The sequence below is a fragment of the Mustelus asterias genome, unplaced genomic scaffold (assembly GCF_964213995.1).
Source record: "Mustelus asterias unplaced genomic scaffold, sMusAst1.hap1.1 HAP1_SCAFFOLD_695, whole genome shotgun sequence".
NCBI classification, from domain to species: domain Eukaryota; kingdom Metazoa; phylum Chordata; class Chondrichthyes; order Carcharhiniformes; family Triakidae; genus Mustelus; species Mustelus asterias.
This window is the reverse complement of record NW_027590644.1, coordinates 87,794-110,243: the sequence shown is the minus strand read 5'-3', so window position 1 is coordinate 110,243 and position 22,450 is coordinate 87,794. Positions and strand designations below refer to the sequence as shown.

The following is a 22,450-nucleotide window of genomic DNA, read 5'->3' as shown; positions in this document are numbered from 1 at the left end:
TTCTATGTTCTATGTTCTATGTAAGAAGGATGTGCAAACATTGGAGAGAGTGCAGAGGAGATTTACCAGGATGCTGCCTGGTTTGGAGGGTAGGTCTTATGAGGAAAGGTTGAGGGAGCTAGGGCTTTTCTCTTTAGAGCGGAGGAGGATGAGAGGCGACTTAATAGAGGTTTATAAGATAAGGGGGATAGATAGAGTGGACGTTCAGAGACTATTTCCTCGGGTGAATGTAGCTGTTTCTAGAGGGCATAACTATAAGGTTCATGGTGGGAGATATAGGAAGGATATCAGAGGTAGGTTCTTTACGCAGAGAGTGGTTGGGGTGTGGAATGGACTGCCTGCTGTGATAGTGGAGTCGGACACTTTAGGAACTTTCAAGCGGTTATTGGATAGGCACATGGAGCATACCAGAATGATAGGGAGTGGGATAGCTTGATCTTGGTTTCGGACAAAGCTCGGCACAACATCAAGGGCCGAAGGGCCTGTACAGTGCTGTACTGTTCTATGTCTATGTCTATGACATGCTGGCATCCCTCGAAGCATCATTCACTTGTCAGGTAGTGATAAAATGCTCAGTCATTGAAAGAATAAAGAACCGTTCAGCACAGGAAACAGGCCCTTCGGCCCTCCAAGCCTGTGCCGCTCCTTGGTCCAACCAGACTAATCGTTTGTATCCCTCCATTCCCAGGCTGCTCATGTGACTATCCAGGTAAGTCTTAAACAATGTCAGCCTCCACCACCCTACTTGGCAGCGCATTCCAGGCCCCCACCACCCTCTGTGTAAAAAACATCCCTCTAATATCTGAGTTATACTTCGCCCCTCTCACCTTGAGCCCGTGACCCCTCGTGATCGTCACTTCTGATCTGGGAAAAAGCTTCCCACCGTTCACCCCATCTATCCCTTTCATAATCTTGTACACCTCTATTAGATCTCCCCTCATTCTCCGTCTTTCCAGGGAGAACAATCCCAGTTTACCCAATCTCTCCTCATAGCTAAGACCCTCCATACCAGGCAACATCCTGGTAAACCTTCTCTGCACGCTCTCTAACACCTCCACGTCCTTCTGGTAGTGCGGCGACCAGAACTGGACGCAGTACTCCAAATGTGGCCTAACCAGCGTTCTATACAGCTGCATCATCAGACTCCAGCTTTTATACTCTATACCCCGTCCTATAAAGGCAAGCATACCATATGCCTTCTTCACCACCTTCTCCACCTGTGTTGCCACCTTCAAGGATTTGTGGACTTGCACACCTAGGTCCCTCTGTGTTTCTATACTCTTGATGACTCTGCCATTTATTGTATAACTCCTCCCTACATTATTTCTTCCAAAATGCATCACTTCGATTGGATTGATAAGCAATGTATACATGTGCTTCATTGTTGTTGGCAATGAACAAACTGATCAAAATGGAGTATAATCAGGGAATATCCCGAAGACAAGTTGATCTGACCACATTCCTTAGAGATTCAGTTAACTTCACTAAGAAGGCCATAAAATACTAATGGCTTTAGTAGGTCCCCTTTATCAATTGAAGCAGCCACATGCGAGACTGTCTTAATGAAGCTGCTTTGTGAGGTTGCTACCAAAATAGAAACATTAGATAAAGATGTCTGACCAAGAAAAAAATGGAGTTAAGGGGCTTCACGACAGTTAACAAGGCTTGTTGGTGATATATTGAGTGTCCCACGCGGTACTGTGATCACACAACCCAAGGATGTTCACCATTTCATTCTATTGGATCAATACGCAATGTATGTCATTTGTAACCCTTTGAATTGGATTGTGTCCAGCTGACTGTGAGCTGTAGAATTGTATAAACCATGATGATTTTCTTTGTCCGGTGGAGTGGTGGTTTGACCCTTTGCCTCAAGCACACTCCCCTTGCTGGCAAGTAAAATAAAGACAATGTGTCGGTTAAGTATCTTGTGTTAAAGTCAAACTCAGAAGTTGAGATTTCGACAATATGGGACACTTGCTTTAATCAAATGTGGCATAGAGTATCAGAGCAAGGAAGTAATGTTGGAGCTGTACAGAATGTTGGTTAGGCCACAGTTGGAGTGAAGTTCTGGTCACCTCACTATAGGAAGATTGTGATTGCACAGAGGAGATTCACCAGAATGTTACCTGGGATGGAGCATTTGAACTATAAAGGAGAGACTGGATAGGCTTGGATTGCTTTCTTTAGATGTGGAGATGCCAGCGTTGGACTGGGGTGAACACAGTAAGAGTTGCTTTCCACTCTTGCTTTCTTGAGAGCAGAGAAGTACATGATTGAAGTGTATCAGATTATGAGGGGTATGGATGGGGTGAATAGAAAGCAGCTGTTCCCCTTGGTTGAGGGGTCAATCACAAGGGGGCATAGATTTAGGGTGAGGGGCAGGAGATTCAAAGGGGATTTGAGAAAACATTTTTTCACTCGGAGGGTGGTGGGAATCTGAATGTACTGCCTGGGAAGGTAGTGGAGGCTGGAAACCTTACAACCTTTAAAAAGTATTTGGATAAGCACTTGAAACATCACAAAATTTAAGGATATGGAACAAGTGCTGGAAAATGGGAATTGTGCGACATTAGTGTTAGAACCATAGAAAATTACAGCTCAGAAACAGGCCTTTTGGCCCTTCTTGTCTGTGCCGAACCATTTTATGCCTAGTCCCACTGACCTGCACTTGGACCATATCCCTCCACACCCCTCTCCTCCATGAACCCATCCAAGTTTTTCTTAAATGTTAAAAGTGACCCCGCATTTACCACTTTATCCGGCAGCTCATTCCACACTCCCACCACTCTCTGCGTGAAGAAGTCCCCCCTAATATTCCCTTTAAACTTTTCTCCTTTCACCCTTAACCCATGCCCTCTGGTTTTTTTCTCCCCTAGCCTCAGCGGAAAAAGCCTGCTTGCATTCACTCTATCTATGCCCATCAAAATCTTATACACCTCTATCAAATCTCCCCTCAATCTTCTACGCTCCAGGGAATAAAGTCCCAACCTATTCAATCTCTCTCTGTAACTCAGCTTCTCAAGTCCCGGCAACATCCTTGTGAACCTTCTCTGCACTCTTTCAATCTTATTTACATCCTTCCTGTAACTAGGTGACCAAAACTGTACACAATACTCCAAATTCGGCCTCACCAATGCCTTATATAACCTTACCATAACACTCCAACTTTTATACTCGATACTCCGATTTATAAAGGCCAATGTACCAAAGGCACTCTTTACGACCCTATCCACCTGTGACGTCACTTTTAGGGAATTCTGTACCTGTATTCCCAGATCCCTCTGTTCAACTACACTCTTCAGAGTCCGACCATTTACCCTGTACGTTCTACTTTGATTTGTCCTTCCAAAGTGCAATATCTCACACTTGTCTGCGTTAAATTCCATTTGCCATTTTTCAGCCCATTTTTCTAGTTGGTCCAAATCCCTCTGCAAGCTTTGAAAACCTTCCTCACTGTCCACTACACCTCCAATCTTTGTATCATCAGCAAACTTGCTGATCCAATTGACCACATTATCATCCAGATCATTGATATAGATGACAAACAACAATGGACCCAACACCGATCCCTGCGGCACACCACTAGTCACAGGCCTCCACTCAGAGAAGCAATCCTCCACAACCACTCTCTGGCTTCTTCCATTGAGCCAGTGTCTTATCCAATTTACTACCTCCCCATGTATACCTAGCGACTGAACCTTCCTAACTAACCTCCCATGAGGGACCTTGTCAAAGGCCTTGCTGAAATCCAGGTAGACAACATCCACCGCCTTCCCTTCATCCACTTTCCTGGTAACCTCCTCGAAAAACTCTAATAGATTGGTCAAACATGACCTACCACGCACAAAGCCATGTTGACTCTCCCTAATAAGTCCCTGTCTATCCAAATATTTGTAGATCCTATCCCGTATCACACCTTCCAATAACTTGCCCACCACCGACGTCAAACTTACTGGCCGATAATTTCCCGGATTTCTTTTGGAACCTTTTTTAAACAACGGAACAACATGAGCCACCCTCCAATCATCCGGCACCTCCCCCGTGAATACTGACATTTTAAATATGTCTGCCAGGGCCCCTGCAAGTTCAACACTAGCTTCCCTCAAGGTCCGTGGGAATACCCTGTCCGGTCCTGGGGATTTATCCACTCTGATTTTCCTCAGGACAGCGAGCACCTCCTCCCCTTTAATCTGTAAAGGTTGCATGGCCTCCCTACCAGTTTGCCCTATTTCCATAGACTCCATGCCCGTTTCCTCAGTAAATACGGATGCAAAAAAACCATTTAGTATCTCCCCCATCTCTTTTGGTTCCATACACAATCTACCACTCTGGTCTTCAAGAGGACCAATTTTATCCCTCACTATCCTTTTGCTCCTAACATACCTATAGAAGCTCTTTGGATTTTCCTTCACTCTGTCTGCCAAAGCAACCTCATGTCTTCTTTTAGCCCTCCTGATTTCCCTCTTAAGTAGCTTCTTGCACTTTTGTCAGTGCAGTCTCAATGAGCCGATGGGCCTTCTCTGTGCTTTACAACTCTAATGACTCGGCATGTCATAACATTCAAGGCTATGGGCTAAGTGCTGGTAAATGGGATTAGGTAGGTAAGTCAGGTGTTTCTCATGTGTTGGTGCAGGCTCGACGGGCCAAAGGGCACCTTCTGCACTGTGCGATTCTGAGGCTCTATTAGTTCACACCTCAGCATTTAATTTTCAAAAGAAAAGGAACCCAGCCTACCAATCCTTTCCTGATGTGAGAGTGTAGCAGCTAATATAAAAGGGAATCCATAAGTTTTCACCAGCATACAAATAGTAAAAAGATTCTGTGCAGCTCATGGTGAAAGAGGAGGTAATTCAGATACTTGAATGGTTTAAAATTGATACGGTTTTGGTATTGGTTAAGCTGTCTGTATTTAAGACTTTATAAATACAGGATTGGACACAATGCATCCAAGGTAACTGGATCAGGTGAAAGTAGAAATTGTAGAGGCACCGGGCATGATTTTCCAGTCTTTTTTTTTAGATTCAGGGGTGGTGCTGAGGACTGTAAAATTGCAAATGTTAGACCCTTTTTTGGAACAAGGGTTTAAAGGCAAGCCCAGTCCGTTTAACCGCAGTGGAAAGCTTCTAGCAGCAGAGTCAAAATTAATTATCACTTGGGAATTGTGGGCTAATTAAGACAAGCGGATACAGATTAGTCATGTTTAGCTAACATGCTGTTGTTTTTTTGATGAGGTAATACTTTTGATGTGGTGTGGAAGGGCTTCCAAAATTGCCCCACGACAGACTTGTGGGCCATGTTATACATCATTGAACAAAAGGGACTATAGCAACATGTATATGAAATTGGCTGAGGGTCAGGAAATAGTGAGTAGTGGTTCATTGAAGTTTTTGTGCTGCAAGACAGTTTGCTGTAGAATATCCCCAGGGGTTGTGTCTTTCTGATACACATTAATGACCTTGCTGTACAGGACACAATTTCAAAATTTGCAGACTATACAAAATTTGGAAGCATTGTGAACGGAGAGAAGGGTAATGTAGAACTTCAAAAGGACAGACTGGTTGGAACAGGCAGGCAAATGGCATATTAAATTTAAGATGTGGAAATGCCGGCATTGGACTGGGGTAAACACATATTTAAATTTAATAGAGAAGTATGAAGTGACTCATTCTGATAGGAAGTATGTGAAGAAACAATATAAAATAAAGGGTGCAGGAGCAAAAACCTGGATATGTGCATAAGTTATTGAAGTTGGCAGGTTGAGAACACAGTTAATAAACCATAAAGTTTCTTGGGCTTTATTAATAGAGGCCTGGAGTATCAAAGCAGGGAAATTTTATGAAAACTATAGAGAATATTGACTGGTTCAACTTCAACTAGAACATAGAACAGTACAGCACAGAACAGGCCCTTCGGCCCACAATGTTGTGCCGAACTTTATCTGAAACCAAGATCAAGCTATCCCACTCCCTATCATCCTGGTGTGCTCCATGTGCCTATCCAATCACCTCTTAAATGTTCCTAAAGTGTCTGACTCCACTATCACTGCAGGCAGTCCATTCCACACCCCAACCACTCTCTGCATAAAGAACCTACCTCTGATATCCTTCCTATATCTCCCACCACGAACCCTATAGTTAGGCCTCCTTGTAATAGCTCCATCCACCCGAGGAAATAGTCTTTGAATGTTCACTCTATCTATCCCCTTCATCGTTTTATAAACCTCTATTAAGTCTCCCCTCAGCCTCCTCCGCTCCAGAGAGAACACCCCTAGCTCCCTCAACCTTTCCTCATAAGACCTACCCTCCAAACCAGGCAGCATCCTGGTAAATCTCCTCTGCACTCTTTCCAGCGCTTCCACATCCTTCTTATAGTGAGGTGACCAGAACTGCACACAATATTCCAAATGTGGTCTCACCAAGATCCTGTACAGTGGCAGCATAACCCCACGGCTCTTAAACTCCAACCACCTGTTAATAAAAGCTAACACACTATAGGCCTTCTTCACAGCTCTATCCACTTGAGTGGCAACCTTTAGAGATCTGTGGATATGGACCCCAAGATCTCTCTGTTCCTCCACAGTCTTCAGAACCCTACCTTTGACCCTGTAATCCACATTTAAATTAGTCCTACCAAAATGAATCACCTCACATTTATCAGGGTTTAACTCCATTTGCCATTTTTCAGCCCAGCTTTGCATCCTATCTATGTCTCTTTGCAGCCTACAACAGCCCTCCACCTCATCCACTACTCCACCAATCTTGGTGTCATCAGCAAATTTACTGATCCACCCTTCAGCTCCCTCCTCTAAGTCATTAATAAAAATCACAAAGAGCAGAGGACCAAACACTGATCCCTGTGGCACTCCGCTAACAACCTGCCTCCAGTCCGAAAATTTTCCATCCACCACCACCACTCCAACTAGAGTGTGGAGTCCTGTTCTGGGTGCCTCACATTAGGGAAGATGAAGGCATTAGAGATCATGCAGACAAGAGAATGGTCAGTAGAACCTATCTGCCTGTCTTTGGCACTAGACCTTTTCTAACAAATAACATGTGCGGCCTTCGTTATCCCTTCCTTATATTATTTTAAAATGTGTGAAATCCAACTGAGGCAAGCGGTTTAATCCTCAGTTTGATTAGTTTATTGAATACACCATTCTTTTTATTTTAGCTGTACTTACCTCATTGCTTATCGCACTGTTCAATGCCACATTTATCTCTTGTATCACCCTGGTAAATACAAAAATTATTTCCCATCTTCACGCATGGTATTATCCTTTCTCTCTCTTAATAGTCCTATTCCCATCACATCCTTCCATTTTTAATGCTGTGCCGTAAAATGCTTAGTTCTTCTTTGCTTCCTAGTTGTTTTTATGATTTATTTTATCTTTGTATTCCCTCTTATCTGCTGTCTATGCACTTAATGGAAATCTCTTTTTTTTAATCCTCAATTGTTCTAAGGCTTTACTCATCTATGGAGTATCACAAGTGTTTAGTTGGTTCTTGCTTTTGGCAGAATATATTTTCCCTGCACTGTTGAACACTTGTGTTCCCATCATTTTTTGAGAATTAGCCCGCATTTTATTTTCCCACCCCATAAAATCAGCTTTTCTCCAATAACCTGGTTTTCATCCCACCAATGTCCCTCTCTATCATGTTAGCACACATAGAAACTAGAAGCAGGAGTAGGCCATTCGACCCTTCTAACCTGCTTTGCCATTAATTATGATCACGGCTGATCATCAAATTCAATATCCTGATCCCACCTTCCCTCCCCACATCCCTTGATCCTTTTAGCCCCAAGAGCTACATCTAATGTATTCTTGAAATCACACAACATTTTGGCTGCAGCTACCTTCTGTGGTTGTGAATTCCACACATTCACCACCCTCTGGGTGAAGAAATTGTGCCTCACTTCAATCCTAAAAGGTTTACCTCTTATCCTCAAACTATGACCCTTCGCTCTGGACTCCCCCACCATCGGAAACATACTTTGAGTCTACCCTGTTAAATTTTACAAATTTCTACGAGATCCCCTCTCAGTCGTCCAAGCTCCAATGAATATAATCCCAACTGACTTAGTCTCTCCTTAGATGACAGACCTACCATCCTAGGAATCAGCTTAGTAAACTCAGATAATGACACCTAACTGCACACAATATCCTTGGTGTGGACTAACCAAAGCGTCTTGGAAGTGCAGCAGAGAGGGAGAGATTCGCGAGAGGAGTGCTGCGGGTAAGCGCTGTTATTTTTAACTTACTTTTTCGCGGGTTTTTTCTTTAAAAATATCTAAACCCGGAAGTGGTCGCGCAGGGAGGTCTGGGAGAGAGAGATTTTTTTTTAAAAAAAAGTTACTCACCTCAGTGAATCGGCCTCATTGCGTCTTGGAAGTGCAGCAGAGAGGGAGAGATTCGCGAGAGGAGTGCTGCGGGTAAGCGCTGTTATTTTTAAACTTACTTTTTCGTGGGTTTTTTCTTTAAAAATATCTAAACCCGGAAGTGGTCGCGCAGGGAGGTCTGGGAGAGAGAGATTTTTTTTTCCCCAATAAATTGGAACAGAGAGGAATCCCGATACTCTACACTTGTAGAGTATCCCACCCTCCCTCCTCCTCTAACCTAAAAAAAAGACCCAGTGAGAGCAGGGCTTTGGAGAAAACAGGAGGAGGAAAGGTAAGTTTAAAATTTTCATTCACTTTTTTTTCCCTGTGTGTTTAAAGGGGCAATTATGAGTGTGAGGCCAGTATGTTGTTCCCAATGTAGGATGTGGGAGGTCCTGGAGGCTCCTAGCCTCCCGGACGACCATATCTGTGCTGGGTGTGTTGAGCTGCGGTTCCTAAGGGAACATGTTAGGGAACTGGAATTGCAGCTCGAGGACCTTCGCCGGGTTAGGGATAGTGAGGAGGTCATTGACAGGAGCTATCGGCAGGTGGTCACACCGGGACCACGGGAGGAGGGTAACTGGGTAACAGTGAGGAAGGAGAAAGCTCAGTTGATGGTGAGCACCCCGGTGGATGTGCCCCTTAATAATAAGTACTCCTGTCTGAGTACTAATGGGGTGGACAGCCCACCTGGGGGAAGCAGCGGTGGCAGTGTCTCTGGAGCTGAGCCTGGCCCAGTTGTGCAAAAGGGTAAGGAAAGGAGGGTAGTGCTAATTGGGGACTCTACGGTGAGGGGGTCAGATAGGCGTTTTTGCGGACACAGACGGGACTCTCGGATGGTGGTTTGCCTCCCTGGTGCAGGGGTCCGGGATGTCTCTGGTCGAGTCCCAGAAATCCTGAAGGGGGAGGGAGAGGAGCCGAAGGTCGTGATGCATATAGGTACTGCTGACATAGGTAGGAAGAGGGAAGGGGTCATGAAAAGAGAATATAGGGAGTTAGGTAGACAGCTGAGAAAGAGGAATGCAAAGGTAGTAATCTCGGGATTGCTGCCTGTGCCGCGGGAGAGTGAGAACAGGAATCGGTGGAGAATTAATGCGTGGCTGAGGGACTGGAGCAAGGGACAAGGATTTGGGTACTTGGATCATTGGGACCTCTTTAGGGGCAGGTGTGACCTGTTTAAAAAAGACGGGTGGCACTTGAATCCCAGGGGGACCAATATCCTGGCGGGAAGGTTGGCTAAGGCTACTGGAGAGACTTTAAACTAGAAAGGTTGGGGGGAGGGAATCGAAATGAGGGGACTGAGAGCGAGGAGGTTAGCTCGCAAATAGATAAGGAATGTAAACAGGGTAAGAGGGAGGTTAGACGAGTGATGGAGAAGGGAAGTGCTCAGGCTGAAGGTCTGAGATGTGTCTATTTTAATGCCAGGAGTGTAGTGAATAAAGTGGATGAGCTTAGAGCGTGGATTGCTGCTTCGAATTGTGATGTGGTGGCCATTACGGAGACTTGGATGTCTCAGGGACAGGACTGGGTGCTTCAGGTGCCGGGTTTTAGATGTTTCAGGAAGGACAGGGAGGGAGGCAAGAGAGGGGGGGGAGTGGCACTGTTGATCAGGGATAGTGTCACGGCTGTAGAGAAGGTGGACGCCGTGGAGGGATTGACTACGGAGTCTCTGTGGGTGGAGGTGAGGAACAGGAAGGGGTCGGTAACGTTGCTGGGTGTTTTCTATAGGCCGCCCAATAGTAACAGAGATGTTGAGGAGCAGATGGGAAAACAGATCCTGGAGAGATGTAGGAATAACAGAGTTGTCGTGATGGGAGATTTTAATTTCCCAAACATAGATTGGAATATCCCTAGGGCTAGGGGTTTGGATGGAGAGGAGTTTGTAGGTGTGTCCAGGAGAGTTTCCTGACACAGTATGTGGATAAGCCTACTAGAGGAGAGGCTGTACTTGATCTGGTGCTGGCTAATGAACCTGGACAGGTGGAGGATCTCTCAGTGGCTGAGCATCTTGGGGATAGCGATCATAATTCTATCTCCTTCACGATAGCATTGGAAAGAGATAGGATCAGGCAGGCTAGGAAAGTGTTTCTCTGGAGTAAAGGGAAATACAGTGTCATCAGGGAGGAAATTAGACGGGTAAATTGGAAGGAGGCATTCTTGGGGAAAAATACCGAAGGAAAGTGGAGGATTTTCAAGGAATGTTTGTCTGGAGCTCTGCATGACAACGTTCCGATGAGACAGGGGGGTGTTGGTAGGGTACGGGAACCGTGGTGCACGAAGGTTGTGATGAACCTGGTGAATAAGAAAAGAGAGGCGTACAGAAGGTTCAGAGAGCTAGGAGGTGTTAAGGATTTAGAGGAGCATACGGGATGTAGGAAGGAGCTTAAGAAGGAAATTAGGAGAGCGAGAAGGGGTCATGAGAAGGCCTTGGCGGGTAAGATTAAGGAGAATCCCAAGGCTTTCTACAAATATGTCAAGAGTAAAAGGATGAGATGTGAAGGCATAGGACCCTTAAAAGGTGAAGGGGGAAAAGTTTGTGCGGAACCGTTAGAAATGGCGGAGCTGCTTAATGAATACTTTACCTCGGTATTCACGGTGGAAAGGGATCTGGGTGGTTGTACTGCTGGTTTGCGGTGGACAGAAAGGATCGAGCATGTGGACATAAAGAAAGAGGATGTGTTGGAACTATTGAATGGCATCAAGGTTGGTAAGTCGCCGGGACCGGATGGGATGTACCCCAGGTTACTGTGGGAGGCGAGGGAGGAGATTGCGGAGCCTTTGGCGATGATCTTTGCATCGTCGATGGAGACGGGAGAGGTTCCGGAGGATTGGAGGATTGCAGATGTGGTCCCTATATTCAAGAAAGGGAACAGGGACAGCCCGGGAAATTACCGACCGGTGAGTCTAACCTCAGTGGTTGGTAAGTTGATGGAGAGGATCCTGAGAGACAGGATTTATGATCATCTAGAGAAGTTTAGTATGATCAAAAGTAGTCAGCACGGCTTTGTCAAGGGCAGGTCGTGCCTTACGAGCCTGGTTGAGTTCTTTGAAAATGTGACCAAACACATTGACGAAGGAAGAGCGGTGGATGTGGTCTCTATGGACTTCAGCAAGGCGTTCGATAAGGTCCCCCATGCAAGACTTCTTGAGAAAGTGAGAGGGCATGGGATCCAAGGGGCTGTTGCCTTGTGGATCCAGAACTGGCTTGCCTGCAGAAGGCAGAGAGTGGCTGTGGAGGGGTCTTTCTCTGCATGGAGGTCAGTGACCAGTGGAGTGCCCCAGGGATCTGTTCTGGGACCCTTGCTGTTTGTCATTTTCATAAATGACCTGGATGAGGAAGTGGAGGGATGGGTTGGTAAGTTTGCTGACGACACCAAGGTAGGTGGTGTTGTGGATAGTTTGGAGGGATGTCAGAAGTTGCAGCGAGACATAGATAGAATGCAAGACTGGGCGGAGAAGTGGCAGATGGACTTCAACCCGGATAAGTGTGTGGTGATCCATTTTGGCAGATCCAATGGGATGAAGCAGCAGTATAATATGAAGGGTACCATTCTTAGCAGTGTAGAGGATCAGAAGGACCTTGGGGTCCGGGTCCATAGGACTCTTAAATCGGCCTCGCAAGTGGAGGATGCGGTCAAGAAGGCGTACGGCGTACTGGCCTTCATTAATCGAGGGATTGAGTTTAGGAGTCGGGAGATAATGCTGCAGCTTTATAGGACCCTGGTTAGACCCCACTTGGAGTACTGCGCGCAGTTCTGGTCACCTCATTACTGGAAAGATGTTGAAGCCATTGAAAGGGTGCAGAGGAGATTTACAAGGATGTTGCCTGGATTGGGGGGCATGCCTTATGAGGATAGGTTGAGGGAGCTTGGTCTCTTCTCCCTGGAGAGACGAAGGATGAGAGGTGACCTGATAGAGGTTTACAAGATGTTGAGAGGTCTGGATAGGGTAGACTCCCAGAGGCTATTTCCAAGGGCTGAAATGGTTGCTACGAGAGGACACAGGTTTAAGGTGCTGGGGGGTAGGTACAGAGGAGATGTCAGGGGTAAGTTTTTCACTCAGAGGGTGGTGGGTGAGTGGAATCGGCTGACGTCGGTGGTGGTGGAGGCAAACTCGTTGGGGTCTTTTAAGAGACTTCTGGATGAGTACATGGGATTTAATGGGATTGAGGGCTATAGATAGGCCTAGAGGTGGGGATGTGATCGGCGCAACTTGTGGGCCGAAGGGCCTGTTTGTGCTGTGGCTTTCTATGTTCTATGTTCTATATTCCTATATTCAAATCCTCTAGCTATGAAGGCCAAAATACCAATTGCCTTCTTTACTGCCTGCTGTACCTGCACGCTTACTTTCAGTGACTGATGCACGAGGACACCAAGGTCTCACTGAGTATCCAGTTCTCTCAATTTATACCCATTCAAATAATAATCTGCCATCTTATTATTGCGACTGAAGTGGATAACCACATTTATCCACATTATACTGAACCTGCCATGCATATGCTCACTCACTCACAGCCTGTCTAAATCATGCTGAAGCATCTTTGCATCCTCCTCACAGCTCACCCTCCCACCCAATTTTGTACCATCTGCAAATTTGCAGATAATACAATTGGATCCCTCTTCCAAATTATTAATATATATGAATAGTTGGGGTCCGAGCACAGATCCATGCAGTATTCCACTCGTTACTTCCTTCCAATTGGAAAAAGATCCATTTATGCCAACTCTTTGCTTCCTATCTGCCATGATGTGGATATCCACTCCATCTGAGGAAGGAGCAGCGCTCCGAAAGCTAATGGCATTTGCTACCAAATAAACCTATTGGACTTTAACCTGGTGTTGTTAAAACTCTTACTGTGTCCTATCTGCCAACCAGCTTTCTATCCATTCCAAGATACTACCCACAATCCCATGCACTTTAACTTTACATAGTAGTCTATTATGTGAGACCTTGTCGAAAGTCTTCTGAACTCTAAACAAACCACACCCACTGGTTTTCCTTGGTGAACTCTCCTAGTTACATCCTCAAAGAATTCCAATAGATTCGTCAAGCATGATTTCCTTTGTGTAAATCCATGCTGACTTTGATTATGATGTGGAGATGCCGGCGTTGGACTGGGGTAAACACAGTAAGAAGTTTAACAACACCAGGTTAAAGTCAAACAGGTTTATTTGGTAGCAAATGCGTGGCTTTTGCTACCAAATAACCCGTTAGACTTTAACCTGGTGTTGTTAAACTTCTTACAGACTTTAATTATACCATTGCTTTCCAAATGCTGAGTTATGAAATCCTTGATATTGGACTCCAGCAAAATCAGGCCCTGGAGGTTTATCTGCCTTCAATCATCAATTTCCTCAAAACCATTTCTCTGCTAATACTGATTTCCTTCAGCTCCTCACTAAAACTTGTTGCTCTCAGAACATCTGGTACACATTATTCATGCCTTTCTTTGTGAAGACAGAAGCAAAGTACAAATTTAGTTCCTTAGCTATTTCTTTGTTCCCCGCTATGAATTCTCCTGTTTCTGACTGCAAGGGGCCTACATTAGTTTTTGTCAATCTTTTTCTCTTTGCATACTTCTACAAAAGGTCAGTTTTTAGGTTCCCCTCTAGCTTACTTTCATACTCTATTTTCCCCTTGTTAATCAATCCCTTGGTCCTCCTTTGATAAATTTTAAACTGCTCCCAATCCTCAGGTCTATTGTTTTTTTTGCCAATTTATATGCTTCTTCATTGAATCGAAAACTACCTCCAATTTTCCTTGCAAGCCATGGTTTGGCTACAGTTCCCTTTCCACTCTTGCATCAAATAGGAACAAACAACTTTTGGAGTACCCGGATTCATTCTTTGAATGCCTACCATTGTCTGTCCATTTCCTCCCCGTCAGTAATTTTTCTTAGTCAATTTTCCCAGGGTGGAAATGACTGCTACGAGAGGACACAGGTTTAAGGTGCTGGGGGGTAGGTACAGGGGAAATGTTAGGAGGAAGTGGGCGAGTGGAATCAGAGGGTGGTGGGCAAGTGGAATCAGCTGCCGTCAGTGGTGGTGGAGGCGAACTCAATAGGGTCTTTTAAGAGACTGCTGGATGAGTACATGGGGCTTAATAGGATGGAGGGTTATAGGTAGGCCTAAAAGGTAGGGATATGTTCGGCACAACTTGTGGGGCCGAAGGGCCTGTTTTGTGCTGTAGTTTTCTATATTTCTATCATGGCCAGTACATTGTCTCATACCATCACCTTTATTGAGATTCAGAACCCTGGTCTCCGAATCAACGACATCACAATCCACCTTCACAAAGAATTCTCACATTACGGTCAATCATCTGCCAAGTGTCCTCTCAACTGGATTACCAATTAATCCTACTCATTTCCCAATACCCAGTCCAAGATGGCCTGTTCCCTTGTTTGTTCTTCAACATAATTGGTCCAGAAAAGCAACCTGAATACACTCCAGAAATTCCTCCTCTATTGTACTGTGACTAATTTGAATCTCCCAATCTATATGCAGATTAAAGTCACCCATAATCACAGATGGTCACCACCACCCCCCCCGCCTTACACTTCTCTTATCTGGTCTACTTCATACCCCATTAGGTGGTACAAAAGTGAATCCACCCTGGTCAGGTTTTTTGCATATTGGATTAGAAAGGAATTGTTTACATATTGTAGAAATTCTATTCCTTTATTTACTTCTTCTGCACAATAACTATCAGGGTAATTGAAATCTTGTGATTATTCTATGTTGCTTACTCAGTTCCCTAACTACAGCTCCTCCACCTTTTCTAAGTGTTGTATCCTGCAATGCTTAATTCCCAGTCCTGATTTTTCTGTATACATCTTTCAGTAATTTCCCACACAATGTTTGGAGGAAGCTGGTGGGATCAACCGTCTCAAGGCTGCAGACAGGATGAGGATAGTTTGCCTTTGTCACAGTTCACATGCAGAGGGGAGGAAATAAAATTGGGAATTAAAGACTGCATTGAAGAAAGAAAGTAAAATACTTTAAGTAGTTTTAAAACTCCTCAACCTTCAAATTCAGAAGCTGACTCAGCAGTTGTGAAAATCAGTTTTTGATACAACCTCATTGTGGCAACTTGAATGGGAAAAATGTAATCAGTTTCTTAAAGAAAACATTGAGGTCAAGGGGCAGATGCCATTTTTGCAAAGCTAACAATTCAGAGGGCAACTTGTGGATTATTTGTATTCAATTGCATTTGTTCTTCCTTGTTAATGACAACACGAAACTCAGTAATTTAAAAAATAAAACTGCTAAACAAAATTAGTGTATATTGGATTGGGATAATCTTGGAGTGGCAAAAAATGATAAATTTCATGCATCATTCGAAGATAATTAGTGATTACGTACCCTATTATTGTGAACGCCATCATTAGTCACATTCTCCACTGCATCCCTGTCCTTATCGGCACCAAAGAGGATCTTATCCGGATCAACGGAATTGATCAGCTGTGCGAAAATTAAACAAGAATAATTATTAGAGTCACACTCATGCAAGTAGCACTGACCATAGAGGTTGCACTCCCAAATCTGAGCAGCAGCTTTCTGCTGGATTTTGGATTATTGCCAAAAGGTGAACTGCACACGCCAGTAGGAGAGAGACTACAGCCGGAGTGAGATTTCAGCCAGAGTGAGGGTATCGGGAATTTGGAACTGAGTGGGAATTCGGTGCTGAGGGGAAAGAGGTTCTCATCTTTGGAAGGAGCAAAGAGGCGGACCTGTGAGAGAGACTCGAGGGCAAATGAGAGGTAGAAGGAAATCGAACTGTGCCGTCACAGCCAGCAGGTAAGTGATTGGCTGGTGACTGGCAAGTAGTTTTTTCTTTTCTTTTTTCTCTTGGCATTGTAGTTGTTGTACACTACAATAGTGTTTCCGTGTAATTTCTGTGGTTCGTAAAGTTTATATTCGGTAGTAACAAGGAGCAGGAAAGAAGTGCCCTGGAGAATTGGATATAATCTGAAACAAAACATTATTCAAAGGTGTAATTTAAAGGGGTAAGACATGACAGGAGATCTCCAAGCTGTGGTTTGCTTGCTCCACATGGCAGGCTGGGGACAGTTCCAGTGCCCCGGGTCAGCATGTGTGCAGGAAGTGTCTCCAGCTACAGCACCAGGAAGCTCAAGTTTCAGATCTGGAGTGGCGCTTGGAGACACTGTGGAGCATCTGCGAGTCAGAATATCGTGGATAGCACGTATAGAGAGGTGGTCACACTGCAGGCTCAGACTCCGCAGGCAGGGAGGGAATGCTTAACCATCAGACAGAGCGGGAGAGATAGTGCAGGAATCTCCTGTGGCTATTCCACTGCAAAACAGATATATCGTTTTGGATACTGTTGAGGGCAATGACCTCTCTGGGGAAAGCAGCAGCAGTCAAATTTGTTACACCACGATTGGTTCTGCTGCAGAGGGGAGGGGTAAAAAGTGTGCCAGTGCAATAGTTATAGGGGATTCAATTGTAAGGGGAAATAGACAGGCATTTCTGTGGCCGCACCAAGACTCCAGGATGGTATGTTGCCTCCCTGCTGCGAGGGTCAAGGATGTCTCGGAGCGGGTACAGGACATTCTGGATGGGGAGGGTGAACAGCTAGTGGTCGTGGTGCACATCAGTAATAATGACATAGGTAAAAAAGGGGTGAGGTCCTAAAGGCAGCATACAGGGACCTAGGAAGAAAGTTAAGAAGTCAGACCTCAAAAAGTGGTGATCTCAGGATTACTACCGGTGCCACGTGCTAGTCAGAGTAAAAATGACAGAATATATTGGATGAATACGTGGCTGAAGAGATGGTGTCAGGAGGACGGTTTCAGATTCCTGGGGCATTGGGACCAGTCTGGGGGAGGTGGGATCTGTACAAATTGAACCTGGGCAGGACTGGGATTGATGTCTTACCCCATTCAATTAAACTTTTGAACGATGTTTTGTTTCAGATTACATCCAAATCTCCAGGGCCTTTCTTTCCTGCTCCTCGTTACGACAGAATATAAACTTTACAAACTATAAACCACTGTTTGCCAGAGTGGTTGGGGATGGTTTAAACTAATATGCCAGGGGGATAGGAACCTATGTAAGGAGTCAGAGAAGGAGGGAGCAAGGTCAAAAACAAAATGTCCTAGGATATTCAGTATTTTGGAAGGACAGGCATAAAGGAAAAGGTGGTGGAGTGGCACTGCTGGTTAAAGAGGAAATTCACTAATAGTGAGAAAGGATATTGGCTCTGACATCATGGAGTCTGTATGGGTAGAGTTGAGAAATACCATGGGGCAAAAAACTTTAGTGGGTGTCATATATAGACACCCAAACTGCACAGGTGATGTTGGGGATGGCATTAAACACAAAATTAGAGACGCATGTGATAAGGGAATATCGGTGATCACGGGTGATTTTAATCTGCGCATGGATTGGGCAAATCAAATTAGCCACAATGCCATAGAGGAGGAATTCCTGGAGTGTATACTCCAAGTTTTCTTGACCAATATGTGGAGGAATCAACTAGAGAGCAGGCCATCTTAGACTGAGTACTGTGTAATGAGAAGCAATCATTGCCAATCTAGCTGTGCGAAACCCCTTGGGGATGAGCAACCATAACATGATGGAATTTTTATCAAGATGAAGAGTGAAGTCGTTGATTCGGAGACCAGGGTGCTGAATCTTAATAAAGGAATCTGTGAAGAGATGAGGCGCGAGTTGGCCTTGATAGATTGGGGAGAGTTACTTAAAGGGATGACAGTGGATAGGCAATGGCAAACATTCAAGGAACGCATGCAGCAACTGTTTATTCCTGTCAAAAGCAAAATGGATAAGAGGGCCATTCCATGACTTACAAAGGAAATTAGAAATAGTATCTAATCCAAGGAAGAAACATACAGATTCGCCAAGAAAAATAATAGGCCTGAGGATTGGGACCAGTTTAGAATTCAGCAAAGGACCAAGGGATTGATTAAGAAGGGGAAAATACAGTACGATAGTAAGCTTGCAGGGAACACAAACTAAGTTTCTATAGATACGTAAAGAGAAAGAGGTTGGTGAAGACAAACGTAGGTCCCCTCCAGACAGAAACAGAGGAATGTATAATAGGGGACAAAGAAATGGCTGAGCAACTGAATACAAACTTTGGTTCTGTCTTCACAAAAGAGGACACAAATCAGATACCAGAAATGTTTGAGAATGCAAGATCTCGTGAGAGGGAAGAACTGAGGGAGATCAATATTAATAGAGAAATAGTGTTGGCAAAATTGATGGAATTGAAGGCAGATAAATCCCCAGGGCCTGATAATCTACATCCCAGAATACTTAAGGAAGTGGCTCTTGAAATAGTGGATGCATTGGTGGTCATCTTCCAGGATTCTATAGACTCTGGAGCAGTCCCTGCAGATTGGAGGGTCGCGAATCTCACTCCAATATTCAAAAAGGGAGGTAGAGAGAAAACAGGGAATTATCGACCAGCCAGCTTAACATTGGTAGTGGGGGAAAATTCTCGAATCCATTATCAAAGACTTTATGGCAGAGCATTTAGAAAGCAGCGGCAGGATCAGAGAGTCAGCATGGATTTATGAAGGGGAAATCATGCTTGAAAAATCTGTTGGAATTCTCTGAAGATGTAAATAGTAGAGTTGACAAGGAGGAGCCAGTCGATGTGGTATATTTGGACTTTCAGGAAGCATTTGATTAAGTCCCGCATTAGAGATTATCGTGCAAGATTAAAGCAGATAAGGTTGGGGGAAGTGTATCAAGATGGATAGAAAACTGGTTGGCAGAGAGGAAACAAAGAGTAGGGATTAATGGGTCCTTTTCAAATTGGCAGGCAGTAACAATTGGGGTACCACAGGGATCGGTGCTGGGACGCCAGCTATTCATTATATATATTAATGATTTGGATGAAGGAACAAAATGTAACATCTCAGTTTGCAGATGATACCAAGTTGGGTGAACTGTGACGAGGATGTAGAGATCCTTCAGCATGATCTGGAAATGTTGGATGAGTGGGCAAATCAATGGCAGATGCAGTACAATTTGGATAAATGTGAGGTTATTCACCTTGGAAGCAAAAGCAAGAAGGCAGATTACTACCTGAATGGCTGTAAATTGGGAGAGGGCAGTGTGCAGCAGGACCTGGATGTCCTTGTGCACCATCCGCTGAAGGTAAGCATGCAGGTGCAGCAGGCGGTAAAGAAGGCAAATGGCATGTTGGCCTTCATTGGGAAGGGTTTAGAGTACAGGAGCAGGGATGTGTTGTTGCAATTATACAGGGCCTTGGTGAGGCCACACCTAGAATAGTGTGTGCAGTTTTGGTCTCCTTTTCTGAGGAAGGATGTTCTTGCTCTCGAGGGAGTGCAGCGAAGGTTTACCAGGCTGATTCCAGGGATGGTGGGACTGATGTAAAAGGAGAGATTGACCAGGTTAGGATCGTTTTCGCTGGAGTTCAGAAAAGTGAGGGGGACCTCAGAGACTTATAAAATTTTAACAGGACTAGGCAGGGTAGATGCAGCGAGGATGTTCCCAATGCTGTGTGTGTCCAGAACCAGGGGTCACAGTCTGAGGATTCAGGATAGACCATTTAGGACTGAGATGAGGAGACATTTCTTCACCCAGATTGGTGAGCCTGTGGAATTCATTACCATAGGAAGCAGTTGATCCCAAAACATTGAATGTATTCAAGAGGCAGCTAGATATAGCACTTGGGGCGAATGGGTTCAAAGGTTATGGGGAAAAAGCAAGATTAGGCTATTGAGTTGGACAATCAGCCATGATCGTGATGAATGGCTGAGCAGGCCTGAAGGGCCAAGTCTTCTGCTCCTATCTTCTATGTTTCTATGTTTTAATAAGCAAGGTCTTCCTGCACTCAGGAGTTTCCAAGAACCATGTCAGAGCACATTATTGCTAAACCTTCAGTGACACAGATATTGGGCGGGATTTTCCGGCCGCTTTCACTCAGAAACCGGAAAATCCCGCCCGAGTCAACAGAGCTTTCCATGGCCCATCCCTCACTTGCTCCGATTCCCATGGCGGGCGGGATGGTAAAATTCTCCCCAGTGTCTATCTCCCAACTCCAACATAGATGTAACCAAGAGTTCAGAAGGGTGGGTCGCCCAAGGTGGCGACAAAGAGATGTTTCAAAACAGAGGTACAGAAAAGGTTTACCAGGAGGTTGCCTGGTTTGAAGGATATTAGCTATGAGGAGATTGGATAAATGTGGCTTGTTTTTACTTGAACGTCAGAGGCTAAGGGGCACCTGATAGAAGTTTACAAAATTGAGAGAGGAATAAATAAAATGGATAGTCAGAGTCTTTGTTCCTGGGTAGAAATGTCAATTACTATGGGACACAGGTTTAGGGTAAAAGGGAAAAGTTTAAAGGAGATGTGCGAGGCTAGGTTTTTTTTAAAAACACACAGGGTAAGTGCCTGGAATGCGTTAGCCAGAGGAGGTGGTAGAAGCAGATACAATAGCTACGTTTAAGGGGCATCTTGACAGATGTTTGTGTAGCAGTGGTCGAGGACATTTGGGCCTCTGGTGGGACAGGAGGAACGTTGTTGTATCTTGGTAGGACACTCTGGAGCTTGGCCTGATTGAAGACCCAGCCACAATGAACAAGGCCTCAGGATGTTTTGTATCAAGGTTATTTGTGGTGGTATATATTTCATCCAGCGCAGTCTCTTCACGGAGGGTTGGATGTAAACTGCTGTCAGGATAACAGAGGTTCCCAAGGCCTCCTTGGCCATTCCCACGGGTGCAATGGTGATGCAGGTGGTGCCTTCCGAATTTTGGAACACAGTTCGCAAGAGCCTGCTTGCTTCTCAATGCTGACATTGACTTTTGGCCACCATACATAACCGCAGGCCACCTCCTTCATTCGCACCACCTCTGGGTGTCCTAGGTGCAGTTGTTGCAACATTTCCCTCCTCAAGGGAGAATGACACCCGCATGCCTCACAATAAAACCATCCTGCACTGACAATTCCCACTGTGGACTTAGATATGTCTTCAGTTCCGGATTCTTCTGTCGGCTTATCCTCCCCTTGCAGACGAGATCTACTACTCGCCTCAGTATGGGGCGGCACGGTAGCACAGTGGTTAGCACTGCTGCTTCACAGCTCCAGGGACCTGGGTTTGATTCCCGGCTTGGGTCACTGTCTGTGTGGAGTTTGCACATTCTCCTCGTGTCTGCGTGGGTTTCCTCCGGGTGCTCCGGTTTCCTCCCACAGTCCAAAGATTTGCGGGTTAGGTTGATTGGCCATGCTAAAAATTGCTCTTAGTGTCCTGAAATGCGTAGGTTAGAGGGATTAGTGGGTAAATATGTAGGGATATGGGAGTAGGGCCTGGGTGGGATTGTGGCCGGTGCAGACTCGATGGGCCGAATGGCCTCTTTCTGTACTGTAGGGTTTCTATGATCAGATGGGATAGCACCACTCCTACGCCATACAGCAAAGTGCCATAGGCCAACTGCAGAGGTAATTTGGGGTCAAAACGGACTAGGACCCCGGACTTCTTCAATACCTTCTTCGTTGCTTGGTAGGCCTTCTCACACTCCAGCACCCACTGCCATGCCTGTCCCTTCATCAATAACCAATGCAGTGTTTTCAACGCTGTCATCAGGTCAGTCACAAATTTGCTATAATAGGTTTGAATCCTGCAAAGACCTCAACTGGGACTTGTTTTCTGGTCTTGGTGCCTTCATTATGGTCCCCAGCATCTTCGGCGCTTTATTCCAGCCTTGCCTGTCGACAATGTCACCTAAATACTAACATAGTCCTTGAAAAACTCACATTTATCTTTGCTAATCTGCGGCCCGCGTTCCTGCAGTGTTTTCCTCCCACAGTCCAAAGATGTGCAGGTTAGGGGGATTGGCTGTGCTAAATTGCCCCTTAGCTAGTCCCCCTGACACTAAGGGGCAATTTAGCACAGCCAATCCACCTAACCCGCACATCTTTAAACTTTGGGAGGAAACCGGGGCACCCGAGGGAAACCCATGCAGACACGGGGAGAATGTGCAAACTCCACACAGACAGTGACCCAAGCCAGGAATCAAAGCAGGTCCCTGGCACTGTGAGGCAGTGGTGCTAACC

General features: G+C 45.2%; 1 protein-coding gene across 3 annotated transcripts in view; it reads right to left on the bottom strand.

Annotated features, from left to right (window-relative positions):
- The window catches only part of LOC144487272 (kinetochore protein NDC80 homolog), a 128,375-nt gene that overhangs the window by 69,790 nt on the left and 36,135 nt on the right, over window positions 1-22,450 (bottom strand). For all 3 annotated transcript variants that reach the window (XM_078205357.1, XM_078205358.1, XM_078205359.1), the window contains exon 7: window positions 15,744-15,842. In XM_078205357.1, the coding sequence (XP_078061483.1) occupies window positions 15,744-15,842 (99 nt within the window). The remainder of the gene's footprint in view (window positions 1-15,743; window positions 15,843-22,450) is intronic.